Raw genomic sequence first — 15,219 nt, 5'->3', positions numbered from 1 at the left:
TTCACCTGTTCGTGGTTCGCGCCCTCGTTCGCCTGAATGCATGCGACATCGCTCGCCATCGCGCCAGCGTTCTCCGACGCGCCCGCGCTCCCCGCCTGGCAAACGCTTGCCAAGTAGCTCGCGACGTCTTTCGCGTTCTCCTACGCGCCGCCATCGATCGCCTGGTGCTCAGCACACACCTTCACCCGCGCGGTCTTGTGCTCCTTCATGTGCGCGCCAACGCCATCGCGCCATCGTGTCCTTTCGCCTACGTGCCCGCGCGCCCCCTCGCCCGCGAGCGTACGCACCCACGTGCATTCTTCCACACACGGCAATGCGCCCGCGCTTCGGAAATCGCCCGTGCGCGATTCCTTGAATTCTTTTCCGCGTGAGGACTGTCGCGATTCCCTTTCCCGCAGGGAACATCAGCACGGCCAACCGACAGGGACACGGACTTCCAGAGCAGCCTCTGGATCGCCTCCGCGCAAGTGTAGGTTTTCTCACCAGGACCAGGAAGGATCTAAGGAGAGGTCCATGCAACACTCTTTTTCCTCTTCTTTACAGGCAGGCCCCGTGGTGTCCACTCCGAAGGATCAGGAGATCCCCGTCCCTCCAGCGGGAATAACTGACACTGCGTTAGTTACTCGCCAGCCTTGGTTCCGTCACATTATGAACGCAGTGGTCCAGTCTGTGAAGCCCGCCCTCGTTGATATGGGACTTGAACCAATGGCAGGCTCTCCCCCGCTGAAGAGAAGGAGAGGAGTGGACTTCGTGGTGACTTCTCCTCGGGTGAAGTTGGCTCCTAAGAGGTCGGTTAGGAGGACTCTTTCGCCTTCTCCTACGCGTGCTGTTTCTCCTTCTCCTGTGGACGTGTTATCTCCTTCCTCAGGAGAGTCCAGGAACCCCTCCTCTTCGGAGAGAAGCTGCTCGCGAGGATGCCCCCTTCCGGACCTCTTTGCTGGAGTCCTGTATTCCTCCTAGGAGGGAGCCCAAGGACTCCAAGACAATTCCTAAATCGTCATCCAGGATACTTCCAGAGCCAACTAAACCCCAGGAGGACCTCCACGTATCTCCCCAAGATGAGCCTTTGGGGACCGGAGACTTTGCTGCCAGTCCGCAAGGAGGAGACCAGTTCTAGTCAGAACACGCTTTCTGGCAGGTCCTAGGCTTGATGAGGCAGCTCAACAAGTTTAAGGACCCGGAGACTGCCCCTCATCAGGGCAAGGACACGGTGCTAGACGAAGTCTATGGCACCCAGAAGCCCCCTAAGTCCAGCGCAGCTTTGCCTTGGCTAAAGGGGTGAAAGGGGCCAGGGACAGAGTCGAAGCCCAGCTCTCCGAGCTCGCCTCCTCCGGTCGTTCTTCTGCCGGGTTCAAACTCCTCCCACCTCCTCGAGTACATCAGAGGAGGTACTTTGAGATCATGGGGGAGTCCAGTATGGCCCTTTCGCTCCACCATTCCGTGGAAGAGCTGACCAGGGGAACTCCTCTCGAGAAGCTCTCCGCCCGGCAAGTGACGTTCTCGGCTTCGGAGATCCTGAACCTTGAGAAGGTTGCGAAGAGTGCCATGCAGGCAACTTCATGGCTGGATGTTTGGCTGGGATCTCTGGGCATCCTATTGCGCTCTGAGGATCTATCCAAGGAGAGCAATAGGAAGGCTTTGGAGACCTTCCTCCTCTCGGGCACGCGTTCGATCGAGTTCCTCGCTCACCAGGTAGCTAACCTGTGGGCTAACTCGATCCTCAAGCGTCGCAACGCAGTGGCCGAGAGGTTCCATCCGAAGGTCCCCGCCGTGGACGTCTGCAGGCTCAGGCACTCCTCCATTACTGGGAGGGATCTGCTCGAGCCCAAGGATTTGGAACGAACAGCCGAGAGGTGGAGGAGATCGAATCAAGATTCTCTCCTCCAGAGGGCCCTGACATCTCGGCCCTACAAGCCTCCGGCACCTCAACAGCAACAGCAGCCTCGCAAGACTCCGAAGCAGGCTCCGGCAGCTAAGACAGGGGTGTCTAAGCCGCAGCCCTTTCAGACCAAGAACAGAAGGCGCGTCAAGTGCTCTAGGGGAGGTAAGAATCCTAGAGGCGTGCTAGAATTGGCAATCCCCCGCGTGTCCACCTGTGGGGGGATGCCTGAAAAGTTGAGTGCACAGGTGGCAGCAACTTGGGGCCGATTCTTGGACGATCTCTGTGATCGGCCAAGGTTATCGCGTCCCATTCACGACATCTCCCCCTCACCTGACAGCGAATCCAGTGCCGCTGAACTCCTATGCCATGGGATCGGCAAAGGGGTTAGCCGTTCAGGCGGAAGTCGAGACCATGCTCAAGAAGGATGCTCTCCAGGAGGTCGACGATGGCTCCCCAGGCTTCTTCAGTCGACTCTTTCTTGTAAAGAAGGCGTCTGGAGGCTGGAGACCAGTCATCGACCTCTCAGCCCTGAACAAGTTTGTCAAGCAAACTTCGTTCAGCATGGAGACAGCAGAGACGGTCAGACTTGCAGTGAGACCGCAAGACTTCATGTGCACACTGGATCTGAAGGACGCATAATTCCAGATCCCAATCCATCCGTCTTCCAGGAAGTACTTGAGATTCAGCCTAGACAGCAAGATCTACCAGTTAAAGGTGCTGTGTTTCGGTCTCTCCACAGCTCCTCAGGTGTTCACCAGAGTGTTTGCTTTGATTTCATCTTGGGCGCACAGGAACGGCATACGTCTCCTCCGTTATCTGGACGACTGGCTGGTCCTGGCAGACTCGGAGTCGACCCTTCTTCGACACCGAGACAGGCTTCTGGAGGTTTGCCGAGACCTGGGGGTCGTGGTAAACCTCGAGAAGTCCTCTCTGCTTCCGACGAAACGACTGGTATATCTAGGCATGATATTAGACACCGATCTCCACAAAGCCTTTCCATCGGACAACAGGATAGCAAGGCTGAGGAAGGTCGCTGAACCTTTCCTCAGGCGGGAAGAGCTTCCGGCCCATTCATGGTTGCGTCTTCTAGGTCACCTTTCCTCCCTGGCACGTCTAGTTCTGAACGGCCGCCTCAGGATAAGATCCCTGCAATGGCGGCTAAAGTCCCGGTGGAATCAAGGCTCCAATTCTCCGGACTTTCTGACCCCTATAGGACCCACGGAACTGACGGACCTTCGGTGGTGGCTGAACGACGTGAACCTCCGGAAGGGAGTGGATCTTCTCGTCCTCCCCCCAGAATTGACTCTGTTTTCGGACGCGTCAAAAGAAGGGTGGGGGGCCCACATTCTGAACCAAAGGATCTCAGGCCTCTGGTCAGAATCAGAAAAGTACCTCCACATCAACCTGCTAGAAATGAAGGCAGTTTTCCTGGCTCTTCAACAGTTCCAACGGACCCTGGTGGGTCACTCCGTAGTGGTGATGAGCGACAACACTACGGTAGTGGCTTACATCAACAAGCAGGGAGGTACCTTTTCTCGACAGCTATCCCATCTTGCAGTAGAGATTCTGAGGTGGTCCGAAGTCCACTCGGTCACACTTTCGGCTCGCTTCATTCCAGGCAAGAGGAATGTGCTCGCCGACAGTCTGAGCAGAACGACGCAGATAGTGAGTACCGAGTGGTCTTTGGATCCTCAGATAGCCAACAAAGTCCTGACTTTGTGGGGTTCCCCGACAGTAGATCTGTTCGCAACAGCCTTGAACTCCAAGCTGCCCCTTTACTGCTCTCCAGTCCCGGACCCCAAGGCTCTCTGGCAAGATGCCTTCCCGCAGAGGTGGGACAACATCGACGTTTACGCCTTCCCACCTTTCTGTCTGATGAGAAGGGTGCTCAACAAGACCAGACTATCGGTCAATCTCTCCATGACTTTTGTAGCTCCGCTGTGGCATCACGCGGAATGGTTCCCGGACCTTCTGCAGCTCCTAACGGAACTTCCGAGGGAACTTCCCCCCACGACACGAGCTACTCAGACAACCACACTGCAACATCTTTCACAGGGCCGTAGCGTCGCTTCGGCTTCATGCCTGGAGACTATCCAGCGTCTCCTCACGGAGAGAGGATTTTCGCAACAGGTTGCGGACAGGGTGTCTCGCCACCTACGCAAGTCCTCTATCGGAGTCTACCAGGCGAAGTGGAAAGTCTTCTGTGGTTGGTGTCGTGGGAGGGGTATCTCTCCACTCGATGCCACTATTCCAGCAATAGCGGAGTTTCTTGTGTATTTACGGGAGGAAATGCGCCTTTCAGTTCCAGCGGTGAAAGGCTATCGCTCAGCCTTAAACCTGGCGTTTAGGCTGAAAGGAGTGGACATTTCCTCTTTGTTAGAACTCTCTCTACTCATACGCAGCTATGAGCTTACCTGCCCTCAGTCAGAAGTAAGACCTCCTCCTTGGAACGTGGTTCAAGTCCTCAGGGCTCTAAAGAGAGCCCCGTTTGAACCATTACGCCAGGCGTCTGATCGCCACCTGTCTTGGAAGACGGCTTTCCTGCTCGCTTTGGCCTCGGCCAAGCGGGTCAGTGAACTTCATGGTCTTTCTTACGACGTCACCCATTCAAGGGGATGGGGGGAGGTAACGTTCAAGTTCGTCTCTGAGTTTGTCAGACCCTAGGTTCGACTCCTTCAGGGTAACGAGTCTCCGTTCTGTAACAAGTGACCCAGACCATCTGTTACTTTGCCCAGTAAGGAGTCTGAGGCATTACTTGAAGAGAACAGCTGCAGTCCGTCCACAGGTGCAAGCGTTATTCGTAAGCACAGGAAGGACAAAGAGGAGGGTCACCAGGAACACCATCTCGGCCTGGATCCGGAAGGATATCCAACATACCTTGGATCCTGACCCTCCTCCGTCACGCCGCCCTAGAGCGCACGATGTCAGGGGCATCGCTACGTCCCTGGCATTCAAGAGAAATTTCTCTGTGACGCAGGTTTTGCAAGCTGGGGTGTGGAAGCGCCAGACGACGTTCACAGCCCACTACCTGCAGGACGTGACCCACAGGAGCTTCGATACATTCTCTATTGGCCCTGTGGTGGGTGCACAACAGCTGGTCTAACCTCAGGCTCCTTAATGGACAGGTAGCAGAAGGTTGGGGGCATTGTTACCCGGTTTTAGTCTGTGTGATTGAAAGAGTATGTCTGGCCCTTACTTCTTTCTTCATTCTCCCCTCTCTTGAGGAAAGCAGCATCCTGGTCTCTGCATAGCTGACCTCAACCTCTGCAGGTAAACCATGCTCCCTTGTGCTCCTAGTATTAACTATGATACTGTTTGCGTCCCCCATACCCTGACGAGGTGGTATTGGGAACGTCTTAGCCTAGATTTCTATCTAAAGAAGTCCAGGTCAACTTCCTAGGACGAGTCACAACTTCCTCTACACACAACTTAAGTAGGCCGTACATCCGTAGCAAGCTTCGGAGAGTGCGAGGTGCAGGGACCCCTTTTCTCGAGTGCTGCTCACTCTGTTTTCGGGTCCCCGGGTAAAGCCAAAAGCCAGTAAGGCTGGGGACTTTCCGCCCTTCCTAAGGGGTAAGTCACCCTATGTAAATAGCGTGGTTTGTATTTCGGTTAAGGAACAAATGACAAATTCGGAGATAATTTGTATTTTTCCTAACCATACAAACCTTAGCTATTTACACATATTTGCCTGCCATCCCTGTCCCCCAAGTGAAGTGAGACAACTCACAGGTGTGTGGGGGGGGAGGGGTAGCAAGCTACCCCTTCCCTACCCCCTGCTAACTAGCGGGGGTTAGTTAACCCTCGTTAAAAACTTAATGGCTCGTCATTTCAGTTATTACCAATGTTGTTCTACTTAATTTTTTTCAGAACTTCGAAATAAATGAAAAAACGTTTTCCTTTATGACGCCGCCTGAAACGGAAACCTTCCATTTGTTTACTGTACGCTCCATCTTCGATCATAATAAACAAACGAACGCATTAAACACACATGATCAAAGTGATAACTATTGATATTAAAAGCATTTAGTAAACATTATGTTATTACAAATATTTTACTTACCGTATCCATATAAATTCCTAAAATCGTAGCAAAGCAGGAAAACTTTTTTTCATACGTTTATCAACAATAGCAAAGAGCCGCTATTAACATTATGGTAATTTACGATAATTCTAAACTGTTACGAAAGATAATTGTCCTTTCCATATCCAAAATACTTTTCTTAGCTGCAGTTACAAGTCAACTTGTACCCACCTCAATTATGGAACCATTTGGAAAAAAAAGTTAAAAGAAGAAGAAAGTCCCAGGCCGGTTTTTAAAGTCATCGAACAATTAGGTTACCGCTAGAACGTTCGATATGATAGAGAAGGTGCGAGATTGGAGAAGTAAGGAAAATTGAATCTTGCTTGATTTTTAATAAAACTGAACTTTGTGAAACAACAAAGATTTCCTTTGTTAGAGAGATGGAGAGAGGTAAGAAATGAGGGGGGGTAGCGAAAGGTATCCTAGAGAGAGAGAGAGAGAGAGAGAAAAAATGATGGTTTTAAATGTAATAAACAATAAATATGATAGGTTATAAGACATTGGTGCTTATGTAATATTAACTGTATAGATGGTTTGAATAAGTTAAGAAATGGTATAAACAATGCTTTGTTATTGTATTCGTACGCTCATATTCTTGAGAGCGAGAGCTAGACATCAGCTGATCTGATCATAGCCAAAAGTTGAACAAAAATAAGTCGGCAATACTCGATTTATAAAACATTTCCTAAATTTAAAACAAAAGTACAGGGTTTTCTTAAAGGACAATTAACTATTTAAATAGTAGCAATTTTCTAAATTAAAGTGAAGTTTCCTAAAAATAGTGGTTTGCTGACGAAATCGGATGTCATATTGTAAGCTACGATTGAAATGGATTTATATTCGATATAATTTTTTTTTTATATTTAATTGACGCTTTTTAATGAAACCTATTTTGGGTTCTTCATCCACAGTATATGTAAGTATTGTATAACACCGGAGAGAGAGAGAGAGAGAGAGAGAGAGAGAGAGAGAGAGAGAGAGAGAGAGAGAGAGAGAGAGAGAGAGAGAATCAGCTGTTGTAATCGAATGCCATGTTTTTGTTACTTGTACCACTTGAAGCGAGGAAATGATCACCGCAACTAATAATAGTCATGTTAATTTCATTCTTAAACTCAGGTTGTAATATGTGAACTAAGATTTTATTTTTTACACACATACAGAGAGAGAGAGAGAGAGAGATTTGAGTCTCTCTCTCTCTCTCTCTCTCTCTCTCTCTCTCTCTCTCTCTCTCTCTCTCTCTCTCTCTCTCTCTCTCTCTCAGAGAGAGGATTTTATAATTACACCTTGTACTATACAAAACAAATCATTGTAAAGCAAATCTATACTGTTTAGAAGATGACAAAATATTGCCGACTTGTTACCGAAATTTACGCTATTCACTGCCGATAAACGAACCCAGCCTACGTGTAAAAACCTTGAATACCCACAGGGAAAACTAAAGCTTTTATATATTCTATACTAAATAAAAATAATGCTTGAATATACCTTCATTAACAATGCCATTAAAATTATCGAAAGGTTAGAGAAAGATAAAGATTGCCGAGAATGTAACCACAATTCTGTTTACATTTTGTCAGCTGGATTCGCATAGGTAAAAGTTGATTTCATAGTTGATATGGAATTTTATCCTTTAAGAGGCTATTTATTTTGAAATTATATTAATAAAATGTAAGATAAATATCGTTTGGTAACATTTATTATCAAGCACTGTATTTAGGGCTACCAATATACCTAAAAAGACATTAGATTTTATATATTTTGTAGTGCTTGACTTGCAGACTTTGAACAGCTTTGCAGAAACAATTTTTTTTTCTTTTTTAAACTACCGACCTTATAAATGGGGAATCGCATAATTCGAACACGCATAATTCGGGACCCTACTGTAAATAGCTAAGGTTTGTATGGTTAGGAAAAATACAAAATATCTCCGAATTTGTCATGTTTTGCCCATTTGTCATAAGAATCTTAGCTTAAACTCATTAACTTTTTCCACAGGCACTGGAATTGTATCCTGATACTCATGCAGTACTAGTCAGACGACATGGTGTTTATATTTGGGGAGAAACTTGGGAAAAAGCAAAGACTATGTGAGTATAATTGTAAGAATTATGAATATGAACTAAGGATGTTTTTTCAACTTTTTTTTTTATTATATGCACTGTTGTGATGCTACATTGGCTTATAACAAGCAAACCTCTTATGTAGGACTAAATGACCAAAGGGTATGGAAGGGCATAATACTTTGCATTTTATTAAAAAAGAAAGTCCTCACTCACACTTCCCTATTTGTCAACTTCTTCATTTATGCTTTGTCCTTCGAAGCTGACTCAATATTGACTATACCCCAAAAACTAAAAATTCACCGTTTTCTTCTCTCTTGGCCACGAAGACAACCTCCGGTTGTTAAAGGAAACCTAATTCACAAGTCACAACTAATATCCTTTCTTGTTGTAATCATTTGTCATTGGGGAGGAGTGTGGCCATGTATATGAATATTAGGTGAATTTGAAAATAAGTTTTTTTAAGATTTCATTTATTTTTAAGAACCTCCTTTTTATGTTCATATTGCTAACTCACATACACACTATGTATGATGGAGTTAGGCCATGAAGGAATGAGATAGGAAATTTAAAGTCCTAAAGAAAAATGACTCATACGTCAGATTCCCCTCAATCCTTTACAACTAAGGTTATTCTATTATGAAATTCAGAACCAACATTACACTGCTTTCATAAAGATTATGTTCAGCCAAAATCCAATACAGTCCGTCCTCCCTATTCGTTTGTGTTGGGTCACAATGACACCTGTAAAAGCAAGAATCTGCAAATACTTGCTGGCCTAGGTTGGGTTAACTCCTAATCTAACAACTTACTGCCTAATGTTGTTTTTTCTTATTTTCTATCAAAGTATAAGTATTGTGTTAAGGATTTAACACACTTTAGTAAGTGTATAGTGCATGTACACTTGAGGGTCTCTGTTAAACACATCAAGAGTCAGGGCTTTGCACATTGATACTCTGGCTTTAGACCAGGAGAGAAAATATTTCTTTGGTATTTATGTTGTATTGGATTCCCTGTTCTACCCTTACACAGTTACACAGTGTAGGAAATTCCCCGAAGATCACACAGCACCTTCATAACATAAAAAATAATTTAACAGCAAGCAATAGCCATGCTCTCATATATTAAGTGGACAAAACTTCCATATATACAAACCAGTTATATTCCTCTTCCCTTCCCTCGATTGGATGTAGATAGATCAGTTTAGTGGTTAAGCTTAAGATTGAATAGGTTAAGAATAAGAGTGGGGGGGGGGTAATATTACATTAAAGCATATTGGTCCTAGGAAGAATATGAAACTCATTTATTTATAATTCAAAAAGTTCCATTTTTTTTTCAGGGCTGAAACCTATGATTACTTGTTTGATATAGCTGTTCAGATGAAAAATATGGGTGTTGAGCCTACAAAACCTCCAGAAGATGCATCAAAAGGACAAGTTCATATGAATGGGAAATAATGAAAGTCACTTTTAAAACAAAAGCCATATGCTTCACAAATGTTAGTTTTAAGTGTATAAGGGAATATGGAAGATAGACCAGACAAAGGGTGAGGTCTGTGATCATTCAAAATTAATATTCTGAATTGTGTAAATGCAATACAACCCTGAATCTATGACCTTGCTTTTTGCATTTGTGTGTTTTTAGTCATCATGTTTTTTATTTGGATTTTATAATTTCTTGGGTGTTATTACAATACTGTACAGTATATATAATCAAAACATACAATTTATGATACTCATGTTAGTAATTACTGAATTTTTATATTTTCAAGGATATAAACTACATTACTGTACCTACTGTATGTATCCCTTGATATCTCTGATCCAGTAGTATGGTGTGTGAATATTGTTTGTAGAGTTATTGGTACATTTTTTTACACCCTGGGAATAGTTTGTTCTGTTATTTAATCAGAACGCCTTTTAGTGTGCAGTCTTACTTTAGTTTAGTTGTCATATATGGTAATGCAGACAGTTAATAGAGTAAACAGTATTTTAAGAAGTCAAGTTTTCCAGATAGCATACATAAATAAAATACGGTATCACAGGACCTTAAGAAATTGCATATTGTGTTCATAGCAAAAGCTCTGTGTATCTTTCATAAAAAATTATGCACCTGTCATAACTAAATAAAATGTCATGCTTATCTTGCTCTGTGGTTGTAGTTTCTTTTTCTAAACATCACTTTGATTGGACATCTTCACTCTTAATCCATTTAGTGTATATTTGGCAACAAAATTGACAACAGTGTTCATTAGATTTTTATCACAAGAAAGTTATTCGAATCTCTCATTTTATGTAATGATTACACATAATTTTGTATACTCAATGAAGTTTACAATTATTCAATGCAAGTTATGTCCATATATGTCAAATCCATAAGACAAAAACATGTATATACTCAGTAGAGTAGAATCATATTACCACCAAGTCAATTAGAATTCACAGATTGTTTCATTCATAGGTATCTAGTATATAGACAATTAATTATCTTATTGCACTAGTTCTTTCAATTTTATGAATTTCAAAAGGGTGGAATGATTGTGATATGTTAGATAAATCTAGCAACATGTCCTCTATGATGTTGCAAGACCAAAACATTATTTCAATACCATTATGCTCAGCTTCCTTGGAAGTTACTATGAACCAGCAGCCGAGAAGAAAACTTCATCGTAAACACACCCATTATTATTATTATTATTATGGGTTTCATAGACAGTGCAAGCACGTTTTTCGGGCAATAACTCAGTAACGAACATTTGTATCAGTACAAGATTTTGCTATAGAGTACTATGCCCGGTGCAATAATTTGTAAGAGTATCATGAATCACTAGTTCTGAAGAATAAAGACAATTTTCCCTGTATCAAAAGTCCTAACTTGATTACCTAGAAATAGATACGAACATAAGTCTAACAAAGCTCCCCCTACCCCCCCCCCCTCTCTCTCTCTCTCTCTCTCTCTCTCTCTCTCTCTCTCTCTCTCTCTCTCTCTCTCTCTCTCTCTCTCTCTTATTTATAAGAAGATAAGCTACAAAACAACTTATGTAGTTAAAGGGACCTCTAGTGTCTAAAACACATTGACAACGTGTCAGTTTTGTTGCAGAGTGAACATTGACTGAATGCATATAGGATAACTGATTATGCATTCATTTTAAGAGTAAAAGTATTTTATTGTGTGAAATGCTCCTTGCTATATTAACAGTGGCTGGTGTAGATTAAATAGGTTTTGGCTTTATTAGGCACACATTTTAATTTTCCTGTTTCAATATATCGTAGGTAGGAGTTGTGGTTGTAATTTAGTTCCTTGACTTCTTTCATAGATTAGATTGCACAAGACTGAAATTCAGTATAGCAAATTTTAATTGCTAGTACTGTACAGTAATAAGGATTTTAATAGTGAAGCTGGTAATACCGTAAAATTGTAGTACAGGTATACTGTATATTGATCAGTGATTAATTAAGACATTATTTATTAAATTAATGAGTAAAGAAAAAAGAGAAAAAAGGAGGGAAATAAAAAGAGGAAAGGCTGTGAAAAAAACAAAATGTCTGCCAAAATATAAAAAATTGTGATACATTTCAAGCAAATTGCCATACTGTACTGTACATAATTCATTTTACAGCTTTCCAGTTTGCGTTATCACTGTAGGTAGGAAGCAATATTGAAATTTTTCCAAATGGTAAAGACAACATCAAGTATCCTCTATATATTAAATAGTGTATCTGAAATATTTATATCTTTAGTCATTAATTTTAAATGTATACCAAATTATGTAGTGCACATGCTTTTTCAGTTTTATTAATGTCAAAGAAAAACTATAAGTTTCACAATTATGATGAAATATAAATGTAATATGTGGATCTTTTTACTATAAGACTTTTATTTAGAATTTCTATCGAGATTTGATTCCTTACCTAATCAGCTGCTTAAGGGATTATATTATCTCTGTGTCAGAAGGCAGCTTATAAGCTTAGAATTGCAGTTAATCAGATCTTAAATGTTTGTATATATATTATAATTTTGAAAAGGATGGTAGAGATATGAGGTCACATTTTGATTGAGTTGTCATCATCCATATTGTATTAATGATTTGTTTTAAGTCTTTATCGATGAGTCTATGTTAGTTCAGTTGTTTATCCTATTTTGGGAAAGAATAGTCATATTTTGTTTGAAAATATTTAGGTATAGTAATGCATGCCGAATACTAGCCATTTGCTAACAAGTACAAAGTATTGTCACCTCATAGTATGTCCTGTGAAAAATGTAAAACCTTCATTTTGCTTGTTAACATAGTATTTACTTTAAAGAAATATCATATGCACTGTAAATTAAAGTCTTATCTGTGGAATGTTCAGTTTAGTAAAATCCATTGATAATAAGGATGCTGAAATCTATGGGTCCTAAAGATTCTTGCTCACAGATACAGGCATGATATATATATGAAAATAATAATGTAAAGTACAATACTTTAGAAATGCACTTACCTACCTGTACAGTATAATACCATTATTAATATCCTCTCCTAAACTGAGGCAATTCCTGATGGGATGTGAAGGGTAGAGGTATGAATAGTAACTTCTCTCCTAATATTGTCTTTCTTGCCACATTATTATTCTTCCATGTTTGAGTGAATTTCTGAGTACAGTACTACTGTATAATTCTTTACAACAATGCAGTGTACTTACTATTTGGTTAGGTACAAGGAAGTGAAGCTGCAGCTAATAAATCTTCAGATTTGGAGGGTGGACTGTATTTAAGAATAATTCATTACAATGGCTCAAGAAAGATTTCCTTATTATGTTGGTGTTGGTTTTTATTGTACGATAATATTTTAATGGACTTACATCTACAGTAGTTACAGTGGTGTTTGTTATATTTGAATTATTCTTCTTTGTACTTCAGTTATTTTCATCTTTTTACATGAAAATAGATGTCTTCTTTTTTCCAGTAAAAGTGCAGTTGCAGATGGTAGCTTTCAGTAAAATTAGAATTTTATACACTATCTTCTAGTCCCTTTGCTTCTTCAGCAATATATTACTAGTTTTGTTTTTATGTTTTACTTCATATTTTCATCCATCAGAAATTTAGTTGTCTGGATCTAAATGAAATCTTCCAGTTTAAGAAGAGACATAACACCTAGTCATTTTCTTAGCAGCAGTATAAATTTTGTTTACCTGGTAATATTGCTTAGATATTCTGAAACCTGGATCATTTGAAACAAGGTTGAGCAATCTGGATCCCAGAACGTTCATTCTCAAAATTTGCATTCTTATACAGTATACCAAAATTGAATCACTTGTTGCAAGTCATGTTGCTTACATTTGAGGAAATTTTGTAAACTTCCACAGGTAATGATTTACATGGTTCTGCTGATAAGTAAATTCAAATTAAACCAAAAAAGAAAAAAAAAACTGAGTGAGCTAAATTTATACTGATTGTAATAAATATAGTTTTACCAAAAATGAAATTGACCCAGTCCATGGCATATACAGTCATATTGAGATATGTATATTAAAGATGACTTTTGTTAATTTTGTATGAATCAAGAAAATTCCTCTTATTGGTTCTATTTATATTTTCTCAGAAATTAGAATAACCTTTTGACTTAAGATTTTAACTTAAGAGTCCTTTATATTTTAACTGCAAATAAAAATTTTCAAAGGTGTAATTGTAAAGTATTTTATGATGTAAAAACTACCAGTATATCATCATCAGCCCTCATTTTATCTTTGTTATAATCTTAGGATGGGAGATTAGAGCCATATAGGTCATTCTGCTGAGTCATCTGCAGCCATTACAAGGCCTCCATTACTGTTGATTTGGTTGGATAGAGGTCTTGGCCACTGATCTGATGTGTATATTCAGTCACTAAGACATTGTGCAATAGTGCTTTGATCGATCCCTTGCTTCTACCACTCATGGGTGACCTTTAAAAAAATTATATCACTTTGGAAAAACAATGATATTGAAAAGTGGATTATGTTAATCATACAGCATGTTACAGGTACCTTCGCTGTCTTAGTTTCTATTGTTTATCATATTGGTTCTTCAAAATGCTTTTTTCTTGGGTGATATGTTCTTTCGTGTGTTCACCACTGCTGTATTTTTCTTGTAGTAGTTTGCATAGAATTTCTAGGTTATGAAAATTCAGTGAAACTTGTATTAATCTTCTTATCCTATAAGTAGTACAGTATACATTACTCGTATGTTGAAGAGTATTTTTCCTTTGATAAGTTTTAGATTATCTAAAATATAAATTATTTCTATGCTTTATAAATTCATTTATTTAAATTTTATTTTTATGCAATATAATTATAATTACTGTATAGTACATGGGTTATCTAAAGTTGTTATTGGCATTTAGTATATGAAATATTGCTTTAGTACATAGTTATATCATTGTTTCATTCACTTTCCTTTTATAGCCCTATCTTTAATTCATTTTATGGTTTATACTGTATAGAGTTGCACTAATTGTATGTAATTTTTATGCATATTATCAATAGTAGTAAAGAAATTGGGTGTTTTTTTTAACCTTATACTGTACATCATATTAATTTCTTAATTGCAAAAGTATATAGCATTAGTCACGAGAGACAAGAAGCTATAGGTGTCAGTAGACCGGGAAATGGGACCAGGTTCTAGCATAAATTCATCTTATCATGTGAACTTCGCTCCCACATACATCTTTTAAAGGTTGTCAACCTTTAATGAAAATATAATTGGAGTATACAAGATATAGTAAAAAATGATGACATTGTTGGACCACCTATAAAAAACATTGTCATCTATGCCTATCGACACAACATACATATAAATTATAACTCACTACTTGGACTTCAAACCAGGTAGAGAGATAAGCTTATTCTTTAAGAGACCTTTTCCTTCCCCTTCACATCCATTTTCTAAATCTTGTCTACTTTTTACATACATAGCCAATGAGCCAAGAACAAAAATGAAAACTGTGCCTGTGATACATAACAAGGAAGTGAAAATAACATTGTATTGTATAAAATAATCTCTACCTTTAACAATATAGATTATAAAACAACTAGGAAAAGTTTATATCACTGTCCATCATCTCATCACCCAAATTGGAAGGCAAGTTATGATATTTTAAATGAAGATTGGTCAAACCAGGTTGATACAGAATCCTCTGTATACAATGATCTTCCCATCTCTGTTGAGCAAATTTG

At 40.5% G+C, this 15,219-nt stretch overlaps 1 protein-coding gene across 2 annotated transcripts in view; it reads left to right on the top strand.

Annotated features, from left to right (window-relative positions):
- LOC137653572 (probable methylthioribulose-1-phosphate dehydratase) overlaps positions 1-14,508 on the top strand; it is a 126,920-nt gene extending 112,412 nt beyond the window's left edge. The window contains exons 6-7 of one of the 2 annotated variants that reach the window (XM_068387085.1): positions 7,962-8,053; positions 9,366-14,508. In XM_068387085.1, the coding sequence (XP_068243186.1) occupies positions 7,962-8,053; positions 9,366-9,483 (210 nt within the window). In that variant the 3' untranslated portion in view covers positions 9,484-14,508. The remainder of the gene's footprint in view (positions 1-7,961; positions 8,054-9,365) is intronic. The other variant, XM_068387084.1, reaches the window with a different exon arrangement.
- Positions 14,509-15,219: the final 711 nt, after the last annotated feature.

Source organism: Palaemon carinicauda, chromosome 14 (genome assembly GCF_036898095.1).
Source record: "Palaemon carinicauda isolate YSFRI2023 chromosome 14, ASM3689809v2, whole genome shotgun sequence".
Lineage (NCBI taxonomy): Eukaryota > Metazoa > Arthropoda > Malacostraca > Decapoda > Palaemonidae > Palaemon > Palaemon carinicauda.
This window is presented reverse-complemented; position numbering and strand designations above follow the sequence as displayed.